Below are 16,817 nucleotides of genomic sequence, written 5' to 3'. Positions count from 1 at the left end.
AGTGTCCACCCTTCTCCTGTGCCTCGGGGCATCTCCCAGAGCTGGCCGACCCCAGAGTCAGGGCAGGGGGAATATCAGAGCAGCCCAGAACACTCTGGCTCGGAAGTGAGAATGTGCTCAGAGGAAGGAGGCTGTGTGCCCCCGCTCCTGAGAGCTGGACAACGAAACTGTTCAGTGCCGCGCCGGGGTACTGGTCATCTGCAGAGCGTGAGGGCAGCTTTCCCCAGAGCCCTCCATAAGGGACACCCCTCAGTATAGCGAACCCCGCCACTGTAGGACATGCCAAACCTTGGGAGGGGCCCGGCCCTCGGAAAGAACCCCAGCTTTGGGAGGGACCCCATCATTGGGAGACCCCGCCTCCAGGGGGACCCCGCGTGAGCAGCACCCTCCCCGGCCTATCTGCAGCGCGCCGAGAAGCAGCTGCTCGGAGAGAAACGTGCCGGCATTTTCTCCCGGTCTCCCGGCAGGACGCTGAGAAGCGGGAAGGCGGGTCGGTGCAGAAGGGCCTCGGGCAGTGGGGCGAGGGCCGGGCCAGCACCTCCAGCAGCCCTGGCTCTGGAACCACGGGGCACTGGCAGAGAATTCCGAGAACACACCAGGACCCTGCAGAGGGGGAGGCTGTGAGGAACTGACCCAGGATGGGCACAGAGGGCAGCAGGGGCTGGCCCCGGCCTGGGCACCGCCAGGAGAGAGGAGCACACGGCAGTGGACAGGCCAGTCAGAGCAGCCAGGGGCCAGCAGCCAGGACCCCGGAAAGTGGCAGGACGCCCCTGGCCCACGCCCGCAGCCTCCGGGCCAGCCACGGACTGATGACAGTTCTGAGGCAGACCCACCCCGTGGGGACCGGCCCGAGCACCATGGCTGCCCGTGAGAGGGAGGGGCCCTGGTGGTCAGTGTGAGACCAGCGCGAAGCGTCCTCCGCCAGTCTAAAGGCCTAAAGACACAAGGGCCAACGCCAGACCCCACAGCTCAGGGCTCCCCCCGAGGGCTCGGGGACCCGAGGGGTGCTGGGGGTGGAACCCCGGCTGACCGGGGCAAGGCCAGCGCCCTCCCCGCTGTGCTGTGGCTCCGGGCCCGGACAGTCCCTGTGTGTGGTTTCCCCTCACCCCAGCATGGGGCCATGCCCAGGGGTCCCACAGCCCACACTGCAGTGCCGAGGGGTTAGTCCAGGCCCTGTGCTGGGCCCTCAGGTGCTCGGGGACCTTCAGCCGTGCCGACCCTCTCCCAGCCCGCAAAGTCAGGCCAGCTCCCCGGGCGCACAGGCAGGAGTGAGGGGTCAGACGCCGGGTTAAGGGGGCAGCGCATTAATGTCCCCTGGCCAAAGCCCTCCCCGACCACAGCGGCCCCAAGACTGTGTCCGTGTAACCTCGGGCCCTGCACATCAGGAAGGCTTTCCACGGCCACACACAGTCCCTCGGATGGCGGCATGTGGCAGGGACCCAGGAGGGCCCCGGCCCCCTGCAGCTCCTTGCGACCCACCAAGAAGAGTGACTGGAAGGAGGAGCGGGGCCCACAGGCCAGCTTGGGGGCAGGGACGCAGCCCGGCCACCGCTGCACGGGGCCTCCTCGCCAGAGGGACTCCTGGCACCGGTCAGCAGGACTCGTGGCCAGCTCTGGCAGAGCCTACTGGCACCGGGCGCCGAGGCCTGGCTCCGGCCTCCGCTGGCTTGGTTCACGGGGCGACAAGGCACCTTTGGGGGCTGCGGGACGGCGGCAACCAGCCTCCACCTCCCCGTCGCCCTCCGCTTCTCGGGGAGCATCTGCGTCTCTCAGCGGGGAAACATCCCGAGGGCAAAGGTGGAAAGGGCCGAGCCCGCTCTCCCCGCGAGACGGGGCGCGAGGGCGGCTGCGCACGGCCGCGTCTCCACACTCCCACCTGCAACACGCGCTGTTTTCTGGTCCAGCTCCAGGTTCTGGGCTTTCGTTTATTTTTAAGCTTTGCCTCCAGCGAGTTTGGCAGCAACCGGGACGACAGGCGGGCAAGCGCGGGGGGACGGAGGATGAGGGGCCTGAGGCGCAGGGTGGCGACGGCCGGTCCCAGAGACGGCGAGGCCAGCGCAGAGGGAGGTCACGCGGGACACCAGGGAGCATCACCACTGGGTTCCGGCCGGGACAGACCTGGCACCCGGGGTCCCGGACAGGCGCGGGGAACCTGGGTGGTGCCAAGGCGGGGCCGGCCAGGCGAGCCCCTCAGCCGCACCGTCTCACCCTGCCGGCGGGGCCGGGCCGGGTCTCTGTCTGAGGGTTTCCTGCCAGCAGCAGGAGAACAGAGCACAGCACGCCGAGCACAGCACGCGGAGCACAGCACGCAAAGCACAGCACTCGGAGCACAGCACACCCTGACTCAGGACCCCATCCCCAGGCACCCCTGGGGGCAGCAAAGGTGTCGGCACAGCGAGCACTGCCAGGACTCAAGACCCCACCCCCGCCCTTCCACCCAGCCCTGCCCTGCCGGAGCCCCGGGGCCCTTGCACTGCACGGTTCTCTGATTGTCCCTCTGGCCTCGTCAGTCTGTGACGTGTGTGCGGGCAGATAGCCCCCCACCGGGGTGCCCCTGCTGAGGGGAGGAGCCAAGGCACAGGGGGGCGTGCAGGGTCCCTGCTCTGCCCTGAGGTCCAAGGGGACGGACAGCTGGAGAGAGACTCAGTGCACGGTGCTCTGAAGGCCCCACACAGGCAAAGCAGTGTCGACACAAAATGCGGACTTAACCCTTGCTGCCTCATTTGAAAGTGCTCCCTACAGAGAGCACCCTTCCTCCCTCGCGTCCTCCCCTAGGCCTGCTTGTGAAACACACCCGCTCCGGGTCTCAGGGATGGGAGAGCGGAGTCAGACGAGCAAATAGTGACGTGGGGCGGGGATGGGAGGGGACCTCGTCAGGGCAGCTGGGAGCAGAGCCGTCAGCTGAAGGTGACTCGGAGATGAGACACTTCCACCTGATCCTGGTTTCAGGAAAACGGACAGTGGCCTCCTGAGCACAGAGCCAGGAGCAAGCCCCAAGCACTGCCAAGGGTGCTCCCTGAGCACAGAGCCAGGAGCAAGCCCCAAGCACTGCCAAGAGTGCTCCCTGAGCACAGAGCCAGGAGCAAGCCCTGAGCACTGCAAGAGTGCTCCCTGAGCACAGAGCCAGGAGCAAGCCCTGAGCACTGCCAGGTTTGGTCCCCAAACCAAAACCAACACACAAATCAAGGCACTGGGCTTGGCTGGGTGTAGGTAGGACACTTGCTTTGAGGCACTTGGGGTCATGGCCGTCAGGGGTCAAACTGCACGACCCAAACCCTGAAAGGCCGTGACCAGCCCTGGCGAGGGTTCAGGCGTTTCTCCGAGGAGCTTCCTGGCGGGGTTTGGGGGGGCGGATGTGGTGTGAGGAAGGGATGCTGGTCAGCCGTGGGCAGGCAGCACCTTCGCCCCTGGACTCGGCTCTCCAGCCCCCCAGGACAATGGGCGTTCCCTGCAGAGGCGAGATTTAAGTCCGAATTTCAGGAGGAGGAGGAGCGGGAGGAGGAGGAGCAGGAAGGCATTTGCCCCAGGGGCCCTCCTGGATGCGCGGGACATAGGCCCTCAGTTACCTGGGAGTGGGCCCAGGACCCCATGAGGCAGGACCCACACAGGTTGGCACCCAGACAGACCCCCACCTCCCAGGCGAGTGACAGTTCTCGGGAACCTGGTGAGTATCTGCTCACTAGAACCTGAGCACAGAGCTTGGAGTCAGCCGTGAGCACAGAGCCAGGAGTGACCCTGAGCACAGAGCTTGGAGTCAGCCGCGAGCACAGAGCCAGGAGAGACCCTAAGCACAGAGCCTGAGTGACCCCGAGCACAGAGCCAGGAGTCAGCCCTGAGCACAGAGCTGGGAGTCAGCCCTGAACACAGAGCCAGGAGTGACCCCGAGCACTGATATAGGAGTCACCCTGAGCACTGATACGGGAGTAACCCTGAGCACTGATCCAGGAGTCATCCCTGATCACTGATCCAGGAGTCATTCCTGAGCACACGGCCCAGTGGGTGCTGGGGGCACTGAGGGACAACACTGACGGGAAGCGGGCGGAGTAAGAAGTGGGGCGGGCCCAGATGAGACCCCGAGCAGCCGCACACGAATGGCTCCTCCGCTCCTCAAAGACCCTCACCCCGGAGGCCCACCCACTGCTTTTGGCCCCGAGGCTCCTTACAGAAATGCCACTAGGCTGTGAGCTAAGCTACGGCCCCGTGCCGCCCCGGGAGGGGGAAGGGTTTCTCTCTCGGCCTTTCCTCTCGGCGGTGGCGTGGTGCCGCCGACTCATGGAGCCCCCTAGCCGGAGGCACGAGCTCGCAGTGATGCGAATTCTGGCAGAAATTTCTCTGGACTTAATTACTAAATTACCAGAAATCCCAAACCTCATGTGCTCTTCGTTCTCAGCAATGGAAAACAAATTATCAAATGATGCCTTTTCGGCAGGTCTGATTTTTTGGGGGAAAATTCCAAACAATAATAGTGAGTTTTCTGTTGAAATATTGAATGCAATCAAAGTAAAGAGAGAGTAAAGTGAAAACCATCAGCCACACAGGCGGGGGGCGGGGGGTGGGAGGGAGTATACTGGGGTTCTTGGTGGTGGAACATGTGCACTGGTGGAGGGATGGGTGTTGGATCATTGTATGACTGAGACTTAAACCTGAAAGCTTTGTAACTATTCTCATGGTGATTCAATAAAAATAAATAAATTAATTAAAAAAAATAAAATTATGATCCAACAGGAAGCAATATACAGATTAAATGGTCCTCAGTATCTTAAATGCTATAGACATATGTTATGAAAATAATCCACAACTTCCCTAGAAATGCTGAGGGAAAATGTGTTTTTATCTTCAACTGTAAATTATTCTAATAAGCTATAGCACTGTTAAAAAAAAAAAGTGGGGACGGAATGGGATCAAGCAACGAATTCGATCCCAAACTGTGCCTAAGAACAAGGAGCACGAAGGGCCCGGGGCTCGGACAACAGCGGGAAAGTCGTTTCCAGAGTGTCCCTCTGTCAGCCCGGCCCGGTCGGTCCCTCCCAAGCATCGGGGTCTACACGCACGGATCAGGGGCCAAGCACAGGGGTGCGGCCAGCGGGAGCAGGGGCAGGCGCCCTCACTCAGAGCCCCAGAGGCCCCGAGACGCCCTCAGCAACCCACAGAAGCTGTCGGAGCGGGTGGATCTGAGCCGCACCAGACTCGGCCCCTGGCACTGCTCGGGGCTGCCGGAGCCAGGGGGAGCCACTGTGTGGTCACCCCAGGGCAGGCCGCGGGCAGGAACAGCCACCCTGGGCTCAGCCCACCTGACGTCGCTCCAGCCAGGCAACCGCCACCCCCGGCTGTCTGTGACAGGGGACGAGAAGGAGCCACGGAGATGCCAGACAAGGAGCAGGAAACGGCTCCTTGTCGGGGCGAGGGTAGCGGGTTAACAGGCTGACTTTCAGCTTAGAGTTCGGTACAGCACACCCGAGAGGGACCTTCAGAAAACCTGGCAAACACTCCCGGGCACTGACCTGCCCCCGTGCAGACCCCCAGAGACCCCCAGAGACCCCCAGAGACCCCACTTGCCCACACAGGCCGCCCAGGCTGCGGGGAGAGGCAGCGCTGCCACCCTCACCCTCTCGGTGGCACGGGGACAGCGCTGGCCGGCCGGCCTGGTTCCCACGGGAACAGGCGGCGAACTTTAAAGCACGGAGGGTGAAAGGGGCCGAGACAAATCAACCAGCCTCTCCTCGAGAGGGCAGGGGACTCGGAGCCATATTTTCCAGGGTAAGAAGGAAATACAAACACGAGTGTAAATTAATGAAAAATAAACAAAACTAATTTGATTCATTAAACTCAAAGCTGGTTCTTAAAAAGGTCAATAAAATAGACAAGTTTGTTTATTTTCCTAGGGGAAAAAGTTCTCTTTCCCACCCTCTTCTCTTTCTCTCTCTCTCCTCTCACACACACACACACACACACACACACACACACCAGCTAGAGTGACAACAGATGCAAAGGGGAAAGTTTAATCGAGAGGGCACTACACATTGCTAACACGTGAATTATCAGTGAAAACACTTAATTTTCTAAGGGAAAACTCGCTTTCCCAAATAGATCCCAGAGGAGGTGAGGCTTAGGAAGAAAGCACTCATTATTGAAGAAACACAACAGGTCACCCAAGCTCCACTCCCGACCCACCAGATAGAGAATAATTTGTGAGTTAAGTCACAATCAAGCTGTACTTTTCTTCACACTCAAGAAAAAAAGAGTGAAAACTTTAAGAAAATGTAACAGTCCCAATGAACGTGCTGTAAGAAAATAGCAATTTTATAATCCAGTGCTGAATCCCGACGAAGGCCTTCTTCCCCCGAGACAGGCTGTGGTGAAAGGGGGCAGCCCCCCGGCCCCCCGACCCCTGTGTTTACCCCCCTCAAGACTCGTCACAGGGGGTCAGAGCGATAGCAGAGCGGGGAGGGTGTTTGCCTTGAATGCAGCCAACCCAGGTTCGATTCCCAGCATCCCGGAGGGTCCCCCGAGCACTGCCGGGGTAATTCCTGAGTGAGAGCCAGGAGTCACCCCTGAGCATCGCCGGGTGTGACCCAAAAAGAAAGAAAGGAAAAAAGACTGGCCACAGGCGAGCAAAGGCAGCCGGGCTCAGACTCAGGTCGAGGTGGGCCCAGAAAATCCAGGAACAGACTCGCCTCTGCCGCTCTCCCACCCGCGGACAGTCGGGCGGACGGACAGGGACGAGGAGGCACCCACCTGCGGGCCTGGGCCTCGCTGGCGGCCCGGGCCTGCTCCAGGTCCCGGCTCAGCGCGCATAGCTGCTCCTGCAGACAGTGCTCGCGCTCGCTGCTGCCCCGGCACCGGGCCAGCTCTTCCTTCAGGGCCCGCAGCTGCTCCTCCAGGGCCTTGAACTCGTGCAGAATCAGGTAGCTCACCCCGCAGTACTTGCACACCTTCTCCTCGGGGGCCATCTGGAAGACAGAGCAGGCCTCGGGCACGGGGACGCGGGGGCAGGGCGGGCTCCCAGTGGGCCCAAGGGACAGCCAAGCCCGAGCCCTGAGCTGTCCTCGAGGGGGTCGGCCCCGCGGGACACGGGCTAGACCCTGAGCCGTCCTGGAGGGGGACAGTCCTGCAGGACACGGGCTGGACCCTGAGCCATCCTGGAGAGGGACAGTCCCGCAGGACACGGGCTGGACCCTGAGCCATCCTGGAGAGGGACAGTCCCGCAGGACACGGGCTGGACCCTGAGCCATCCTGGAGAGGGACAGTCCCGCAGGACACGGGCTGGACCCTGAGCCATCCTGGAGGGGGACAGTCCCGCAGGACACGGGCTGGACCCTGAGCCGTCCTGCTGGAGGGGGACAGTCCTGCAGGACACGGGCTGGACCCTGAGCCGTCCTGGAGGGGGACAGTCCTGTAGGACATGGGCTGGACCCTGAGCTGTCCTGGAGGAGGTCGGCCCCGCAGGACACAGGCTGGACCCTGCGCCACCCCACAGCTGTCCTGGAGGCAGGGACGGCCCCGTGAGCCCCAGCTTTGGGCCGGGGGGGGGGCTCTGTGCCCACTCCCAGGCTTCCTGCAGGGGCAGCTCCTCCCCATCCCCGTCTGGGCCCCTGCGCTGGCCACCTCGGGGGCAGAGGCGGCCAGCAGGGCTGCCCGGGCCACTCCCCAGCCTGAAGGGAGCAGGGGGATGCCCGTGCCCAGCTGGCATCGCGCTTGCTGAGTCTGACCATGCCCTCGGCCCTGACAGCTTCCCAGGAGGGTTCTGTCGGGGACGGTCACTGCCTGGGCGGGCCAGTGTCTGCTGTAGCGGCTCCTGCTAGTGCCCACTGCCCCCGCAGACCTTCCCCTCGTGCAGGGACACGGCAGCACTGAGGGCAGCTGGGCTCCACCCCAGGCACGGCCCAGGGCCGAGGGCAGCTGCCCTGCAGGCCCGAGCTGGGCCCCGGGCACCCGTCTGTGTGCCCCCGAGCCTGGTGCCGGGATTCGGGGGGCCACGGCCCCATGTGGGCCCCATCAGACGCTGCTGCCACAGCGGGGCCAAGAAATGAGAAATACACCCGAGATATTTAACCAAAGGAAATGAAGGAGCAAAACTGGATTTAAAGGAACGGGACGGGGGCGGCTCCGGGGCCCGGGCGGGCGGGAGGCAGCGTCATCCCGGCGCCGAGAGCAGGGCGGGGCCGGGCAGACAGCACCGGGGTCGCGCTCAGCGGCAGGGCGGGGGCTGCCATGGCGGGTGACACACAGGCAACATGGGTCAGGGGAGACCAGCAGAGCGGGCAGGGGGCACGGGGTCAGGGGGCAGCAGGTGAGCTGGGGGAGGGCACGAGCCCGGCCCCTCGCTCCTCCGGAGACTGGACCCTCGCTGCTGCCTCAGAGACGCGGTCGCTGGCAAGGCGCAGACGGGGGGCCGGAAGGGCGGCCTCGGCCACGGGAAGCGGGGAAGACCCGCCGTGACCGCCAGACACGCGACACGCCTGTACAGACATGAAGGTGGGAGGAGGAGGGGACTGAGGGGGAGGGTCAGGCCTGACCTGCAGGATGCGAGACCCTCGGAGACCCTCGGGACTAACACTGGGCGGGTCCCTGCTCGATGCCCCCCCCCAGGGGCAGGTGGGGGAAGTGGCCCCGAGGCCCCGCAGTCACAGGCCGAGGGAAGGGGCCGAGCGTCCACCAGTGTGGCGTGGACACAGACATCCCTGCCGTGGAGCTGGGCCCAGGGGGTAAGAATGTTCCAGGTCGGGCTGGTCACGGAGGCCAGCGCGGCGGGGAGTGGGCCGGCCGGGGCCCAGCTGCTCCCTCTGGAAAAGCCCTGGCCACGAGTAGGCCAAAAGCATGAGCCCTGAATCACTGGCCAGTGCTCCTCTGGACCTCACCGCCCTGACCCGGGACACACACATGCATACACACACACACGCATACACATATACACACACACGCATACACATATACACACTCACACACACATATACACACATACACACACTCACACACATGCATATACACACGCATACACATATACACACATATACACACGCATACACACATACACATATACACACTCACACACATATACATACGCATATACATACACACACATGCACACTCACACACACATATATACTCACACACTCACATACATGCACACACTCATGCACAATGCACGCACTCACATAAACATACTCACGCACACATATACACACATACACATGCACAGACGCATGCACACATTCACACTCACAAGCACACACTCGTGCACACACACGCACGCACACATACACACACTCACACACACACATGCACACACACTCACACACACACATGGGCTGATGGTGCTTCACACTCAGTGGCCCTGCAGGTACATGCATGTGCGCGCACACACACACAGACATACACATAAGCTGATGGTGCTTCACACACCATGGCCCTGCACACACATGCATACACACATACACACGCACACATACAAACACACATAGGCTGATGGCGCTTCACACGTGGCGGCCCAACCCAGGGCGCACACCTGGTCCCAGAGCGGTTGGCCTGGAGCACACCGAGGAGGCGTGATTGTGGCCGCAGCTAAAGCACATCCCTGAGCCCCCAGGAGGCCGCACGGACACAGGGGCCACGTGTTCTTCCTCTCAGGAAACCTGCCAGGGACAAAAGGGTCAGAGATGGCCGCGCTGCTGGGTGGGCGGCTGTGGGCGAGGGGTAGGCTGTGAAGGGGGGAGGCGCCAGGACCCCACAGGGAGAGCGGGGGGCGGGCGAGGGCTTGCGTGACAGTGCGGTCAGCTGGCCGTGAGGTCCAGGGGGAGTGGGCAGGGGCGCGGATGTCCCAGAGGGTCCCTCACAGGGGCCAGGGGACAGGCAATGCCCCGGGGCTGGAGGCGGCTGGCAAAGAGCTTTGCCACAGGGCACGGGGATCTCTCAGGGGGCCAGGCCTCGTGCCACAGGGCCTTGGGGGTCCCTCAGGGTGGGCCAGGCCTCGTGCCACAGGGTGTGGGGGTCTCTCAGGGCAGGCCAGGCCTCGTGCCACGGGGCCTCGGGGGTCTCTCAGGGCAGGCCAGGCCTCGTGCCACGGGGCCTTGGGGGTCCTTCAGGGCAGGCCAGGCCTCGTGCCACGGGGCGCGGGGGTCTCTCAGGGCAGGCCAGGCCTCGTGCCATAGGGCCTTGCAGGTCTCTCAGGGGGCCGGGCCTCGTGCCACGGGGCGTGGGGGTCTCTCAGGGCGGGCCAGGCCTCGTGCCACAAGCGCGGGGGTCTCTCAAGGCAGGCCAGGCCTCGTGCCACGGGGCCTTGGGGGTCCCTCAGGGCGGGCCAGGCCTCGTGCCACGGGGCGCGGGGGTCGCTCAGGGCGGGCCAGGCCTCATGCCACGGGGCGCGGGGGTCTCTCAGGGCGGGCCAGGCCTCGTGCTCGGGGACTTTCCTGCCGCAACACCTGGAGGCTGTGCTGGGACGGCGCCCCACACACCTGCTCCTTCCTCGGGCTGAAAGACTGCGTGTGGGTGGCCCCGGTTCCTCCTGAGGGCCAGGTGTGGCCCCGGCAAGAGGCCCCTCCCTGGCCTCCCTCCACCCTCCCGGGGCCAGCAGCAGCATTTCAGGCCATTTTCTCTCGCAAGTGTGTCTCTCTTTCCCCTTCGTCTCTCCTCCACTTTAACTCAACCCAAACCTGACCCTGGACACAGTGGCCCAGAATGACCTGGAAAAGCCCGTTTATTTTCCCTGGCAATGACGCTTCGTGCTTGGAAACATGACACGGTTGTTCTGGAAGCACTTCCAAGTTCCAGAGCGCCACGACTCTCGGAGCAGGACGGGCTGAGCCGAGGCTCGGCACGGGATTGTCCTGCGGGAACAGGGCGCTCCGGGCTGTGCTCCGGCCAAGTGCTCGGCGCAGCTCCCAAAGCCCCCTGGGGCTGACAGCTGTCACAGGGTGCCTTGGTGACACAAAGCCCACCAGTTCCACTTTCGCCAAGTCGCTGTTCTCCCTCCAGGCCCCTGACCCGGGCTGGGTCTCTGCCCGCGAGAAGCGGCCAGGGAGTGGCACCCAGCCCTCCCCCGAGCCAGGGCTGCCAGGGGCACCGGTCGGACAGAACCAGGCCTGGCGGGTCGGAACCCCTGGCTGCGGTTTGGCCGGGGGCAGCTGCTTGTGGCAGAGGGCGGCCCTGGCGCCCCGTGGGAAGATGGAAAGCTGAAGTCTGGTGGCGCGTCAGGGTCTGCGGAGGATAGTCCAGAGACCACCTTAGTCTCCGCGTCCAAGGACACGTGGGGGACAGCGCCTGGGGGACAGAGCAGCCATTCTCAGGGCCAGGGAGCAGGGAACCGGGACCAGGAGCCTGGGGGGAGGGGCGCGGCAGGGTCCTGCAGCCCCCACTGCCCGGGGCTCCCGCAGGGGGCAGGTCTGGACGGTTAGGAAACGGTCTTGGCGTTTTTAAAACCATTTCCTCTGAAGGCCGCGTGTGAGCACAAACATTCTGCAACTCCCATAAAAGCCTCGTCAAAATAAACAGCTTCTGATGTGCTCCCGGCTTCCGCGGGGACACAGCCGGTCACTGCCACACCCCCGCCTCCCCCCTCAGGAGATGCTGCCTCTCGCCCGCGTCCCCGCGTGGGCACCCACACGGGCGTCCTGGAGGTGTCCGTTCCCCCCCAGCCCACCCCAGAAGTGCCGCCTCGGCCCCTGCACTCGGCCCCAAGCACGCACGGGCTGCCCAAGGTCCACCGGGGACTGGGGGGCCTCTGAGGGGGCAGAGGCGCGGCTGCAGGGGAGCCCCAGGTCCGGGTCTCCTGGGCCAGCACCCAGGCCGGCCGCGGAGCCAGGGAGTGGGCACAGAGCTCCCTGCCCTGTCTCGGGGTGCCAGTGTGACAGAGCGACGCGTCCGCCTGCAGAGCCGAGATCGGGTGGCAAGAGCAGCTGGGTGGGCGGGGGCAGAACCTGGAGGAAGCGAAGGGCGCGACCTCCTGTGCTGCAGGGGGTGTCCCTGGCGCCCACCCGGGGCCCCACGCAGGGCTGGGGGCAGGACCCCGAGAACGGACCTGCTGGATCTCCTCCGGCAGCGCGTGTCTGGGCAGGTGGCGCTCCATGGCAAGGGTCCGGGAGGGGCCTGCGGGGAGGAGGCGAGTCAGGCAGACACCGGCCCACCCGGAGACCTCCCACTGCCCCTGCACCGGAGTTACTTTGTTCCCGCAAAGCCCCGGACACTGAAGACTGTTTCCTCCCTAGACACAGGCAGGCCCGGCCCCAGCGCCTCTTCTGGAACCTTCCAGAGTGGGGGGTGGGATGGTGTGTGCGGGGAGGCTCCCAACAAAGGGGGGGGGCTGGGCAGAGGCCCTCCCTGGGATGCACACAGGCCGGCGGGGGCCGGGTGGGGGCAGGGGGCACCGGCCAGGGGGCTTCCTTCCTGCAAATCGGGGGGCTGAGGACTGGCAGCAGCCTGGCGAAGTCGAGGGGCGCCTGGGAGACCACCCAGGCCAGGCCAGGGCACCCCACAGAGGGCAGCCGGCTGCTCTGCAACCAGTGCAGGGGGCAGCCCCAGCACCGCGGTCAGGGCGCGCCCTGGCAAGGGCCGGGACAGGCCGGGCACAGATGCCCCGGGGCGCAGCGTGTGCTCTGCCTGAGGGCGGGGAGCAGCGTGGGAGGGAGTTGGGGAGCCTGGCCCGCTCTGGGGTCAGCCGCTGCCTCCCAGCCACGCCTGGGCCCTGGAGGACTAGCTCTAGGCAGGCAGGGGAAGGGTGCCCTCCGGGTGGGAGGCCCACGGCCCTCTGTGCGCTCCCTGTGACTGTCGCGGGCGGGTCAGAGGGCAGAGTCAGAGGGTGGGCAGAGGGCGGCCGGTGCGCGGCCTCAATCCCTGGGCGGCCTCTCTGCAGGCCAGCAGCCCTGGTCAGGCTTCTGCGACCTGCCCCTCGCTGACCCGGCTCCCTGGGAGTTCGGGCACGGCCGGGGCGAGCGGGCAGGGGTCGGGGGCACCCGGCATGTGTCAGGGGTGCAGTGGAGAGGGGCCACGCGGGAGGCGGGACGGGGGCGCAGGGGGCGTGGGGGGATGCAGGGGAGGCGGGGAGGGGGGCAGGGGTGCAGGGGGCGGGAACAGGGGCACAGGGCGCAGGGGGCAGGGGGCGGGAACAGGGGGACAAGGAAACAGGGGCACAGGGCGCAGGGGGCGGGGAAGGGGACAGGGCGCAGGGGGAGGGGGCACAGGCGCAGGGGCGGGCGCGGGGGCGTCGGGGACGGCTCACGGGCCGGAGGCGGGGGCGTCGGGCGAGGGCAGGCGGCTGCCCAGCCCCCGGCGCCCCGCTGCCCCGCCCGGAAGCGCTCCCCTCACCTGCACCCCACTCCTCGGGCACCGGCGTCCCGTCTCCCGGGCGACCGAGCGCGTCGCTCTGACGTCCGCGCGCACTGACGTCACGGCCCCGCCGACGCGGAAGCGGGGGAGCGGGGCGCGCCGGGGGGCTCGGCTGCGGGGGCGCCCCCCGGCCCGGGACCCGGGGCAGTGCGGCTCGGGGGAAGGCGCCCGCGGACGCCCGCGCCGCGCTTCGGCGCCGGTGTTGGGCCGGGGAGGGCGGGGAGGCCCGTGGGGGTCTCCCAAGGGGGGCCTCCCAAGGGGGGCCTGGGGCGGCGGCGCTCGCCTGCCGCTGCCCAGCTTAGACCCCCGGCCCGCGGGAGTGACCCCCGAGCACGGCTGGGCGCGGGCCCTGCACAAAGATAATCAGTAACATGGTGACAGGCCAGGCCCTCTGTGTGTCTGTGTGTCTGTGGGTGTGGGTCTCGGAGTGGGTGTGGAGTGAGTGTGCGTGTCTGTGTGTGTGTGAGGGTCTGAGCGTGGCCGTGTGTGGATGCGAGCTGGATGTCTGGGTCTGAGTGTGTGTGTGTCTCTGTGTGTGAGTGTGAGTTGTGGCTAGTTGGGGTGTGTGTGTGTGTGTGTGTGTGTGTGTGTGTGTGTGTGTGTGTGTGTTGAGCCTGTGCCTTCTCTGCCTTTCCTTTGGGCCTTGGGCCCTCCCGTCTCTGCCAGGTTTGTCTCCTTGGGTCTTGCCTGCATCTCCCGGATTAATTAAGCTCTTTTTAGCCTCTTCGGTGACCCTGTCCTTTTCTTTGCTCCCGGGGTCAGTGACCCTGAAAGAACAACAATCCGCTGGCCGGCCTGTGGGGGCAGAGCTTCCGTCCATGGCCTGCAGGGCCTCGGGCACCGGGCCGGGTCTTGCTCCCCGGAGACAGGGCCAGGCCCTCCCCTGGCGGTGGGTTCACCGGGCCAGGCCCAGCTGGGCCCTGTCACTCAGCCATTCAGCGGGGCAGGCGTTGCTGGCTGCTGGCTCTCGCCAAGTCGGGCAGAATGGCCGCTTTGTGTGTGGCCACCGGAACCTCAGGAAGCCCTGGGGGTGGGTGCTGCGGGCTCAGACCCTGCCCGGGTCACTGGTGACGGGGAGCCAGGCTGCCTCCCCTCTGGGCGGAGCCCGAGTGGAGTCGCTCTGGACCCGAGCACTTCCAAAGCTCGTCCGAGGCTCCTGTTTCGGGGAACCCGCCTCCAGTGCCCCAGTGACTGGGGACCTCCCAAAGCCCCCGGCAAAAAAGAAAACAATTACCACCACTACAACCCAAACACTCAAATGCCTCTTTTTAGGCTCTTGGTGTCTATCAGGCCTTAAGTCCTAAATAAGCATTAATGAATTCAAAGCCTGGAAATGGAGGACTGCCTGGTACGTTTAAGAGCCAACTTCTGTACGCGGTGTTTGCTCAAGCTGAGATCATCCCAGAGGATTCTGGAAAGATCTGGACAATGGAACTCACATGAGTTGGGGGAAGCGATTGGTGAGGTGGTTTTAGTCTGTCTCTCCTGAGGTGAGGCCTGTGTCCCCACGCCCCGGTCACAGGGCGCTCACAGCCTGCAAACAGCAATTTCCCTCCCGTTGTGTCATATCTTTATTAACAGAAAACGGGGCTGTCATTAGCTAAGTCATTTTAAAACTGGCTTACAATCGATTGATAAAAACGCACGCATTGTCCGATTCAAGGGGGTGAGGAGAACGGGAGTAAGCGGGGTTGGGCTTCAAGGGTGGGGGCGCCGGGCTTCCCACAACGCTCCCAGGACTCACACACACCATGACCACATCTATTATATTTAAACTCCTGAAAGTCCCCCGTGATGGTGGGGGGGCACAGGGTCCCCTTTCCTTGAGTCAAGTGCCCAGCCCGTCCCCCAGCCCCTCGCCCCAACTTTCAGCCCAGCCGCACGTCAGCATTTGCATCGCCCTGTGACCCAGTTGAGACCTGCAGGCTCCCAGGAAAGTTGGCTGGTGTCTTCCGAAAAGGTTCGTCTCGTCGGCACGTTTATTTGCATTCCTCGGCCTTACTTAGCATGTTTAGCAACCGGAAACGCCACAAGGTGAAATCAATCGATTAATCCAACACGATTGGGCAACCCTCAGAAATGTCGCTGGGATTCCTGGGTGCTGGGAACACGAGCCAAAGACGAGCCTGAAGGGTTTGCCACGGCCACGTGGAGGCCATATCCATTACCCTTGAAAGGTCCACCTTACCGAACCAAAGGGAGAGCCAGCTTCCAGGAGGCAGGACCCGGGGCTGCCTGGGCACTTCGGTCAGGATTCTGAGTTCTGGGGCCCCAGAAGCCAACGGGGCCTCCCTCTGCCTGGAATCTGCCCCTTTCTAGAAGCTTCTCCCAGCCCCGCGGTGTCTGCCCCTGGGAAGCCGGACCTCTCCTGGGTCCCGGGGCAGGAATGCCCAATGTGCGTCTCTCCAGGAGGTTGTGGCAACTCCCTTTCCGAAGGCAGCTTGGGAGGGCAGTGGCCAAGGAGTTGGTGCAGGGCAGCCTCTGTGCGCTCTGGGCACAGCCCCAGGTGCCCAGGGGACATCTGTGACCCGTGAAATGTCTCTGTACGTGGTAGTCAGAGGTGAGTGTTGTGTGCAGCTGACTCACGCCTGTAGTTCCGGGCCCCTAACATGATGTGTCCTCGAGAGCCCCTCCGGGCTGCACCCTTCCCTGGGGGCTGCCCCCTCCCAAGGAGAGTGAGGTGTGCCGCTGGGTGGGCAGAGCTCCAGTCCCCTGAGACCGCCCACAGGGTGCCCCCGGGCCCTTGTGACCAGCCCGAGTCTGGCCCCTCTCTTGCCCTCCAACCTGGGGTCTCTAAACATCTGGATCCCAGAAGCAGCTGAGCAGGCAAGGTGTCCAGGGCCTCTGGGACCCCCTCACTCCTCCCCGTGGCCCTGGACACCCGAGCTGGCCTGCGGCTACCAGGGCAGAGGCCCTCCCCGCCTCTGGGTTAAGGGGAGAGGCTGAGGTCAGGGGGGCACGGCAGACCCGGAGCCTGGTAATGATCTTGCGCTCTGCACGGGGGTCACCGCCGTCTGGCTTTCGGGAAGGCGGCAGTTGGCAATCCGGCCTTTATTGCATCCTTCCCTGAGGGTTTATGACCTCCAGTGCCACCACCTTCTGATAACAGAGACGCGCTCATGCCCTGTCCCAGAGGTAGAGGTGACTGCCCGGGAGAGGGGAGCACCCAGGGCGGGGCGGGAGGCCGCCGGGGAGGTCGCGTGCGAGCGGCCGGGCGGCGGGGCGGTGGCGTGCGCGCAGGCCCGGGCGGACACGCAGTGCGTGCGGCGGGCCCGGCCTCCCGGGCCGCCCGGCACCTGCGCCGCCGCCGTGGCACGACATGCGTGCGGACATGCGTGCGGACATGCGTGTGGCCTGCGCCCGTGCGTGCCAGCCGCCAGGGAGGGCAGGGCGGGGGCAGGGGCAGGGGCAGGGCGGCCCCGCCTCCCGCTGCTGTTCCCCGCCCTCCGTGCTCTGAACCCCGCCTGCCTGCGCGCCCCGCTGCGGCGATCCCACCCCCA

General features: G+C 64.8%; 1 protein-coding gene across 1 annotated transcript in view; it reads right to left on the bottom strand.

Moving 5' to 3' along the window:
• LEKR1 (leucine, glutamate and lysine rich 1) overlaps nucleotides 1-13,338 on the bottom strand; it is a 35,273-nt gene extending 21,935 nt beyond the window's left edge. Inside the window, exons 1-3 of the mRNA XM_055124780.1 lie at nucleotides 13,297-13,338; nucleotides 12,014-12,081; nucleotides 6,736-6,950 (exon numbers count right to left, since the gene is read on the bottom strand). Coding sequence (XP_054980755.1) covers nucleotides 6,736-6,950; nucleotides 12,014-12,061 — 263 coding nt within the window. The 5' untranslated portion in view covers nucleotides 12,062-12,081; nucleotides 13,297-13,338. The remainder of the gene's footprint in view (nucleotides 1-6,735; nucleotides 6,951-12,013; nucleotides 12,082-13,296) is intronic.
• Between the last annotated feature and the right edge of the window lie 3,479 nt (nucleotides 13,339-16,817).

This window comes from Sorex araneus, chromosome 2, assembly GCF_027595985.1.
Source record: "Sorex araneus isolate mSorAra2 chromosome 2, mSorAra2.pri, whole genome shotgun sequence".
In the NCBI taxonomy this organism is placed as follows: Eukaryota; Metazoa; Chordata; class Mammalia; order Eulipotyphla; family Soricidae; genus Sorex; species Sorex araneus.
The sequence above is the reverse complement of the archived record's forward strand: the minus strand, read 5'-3'. Positions and strand labels throughout refer to the sequence as shown.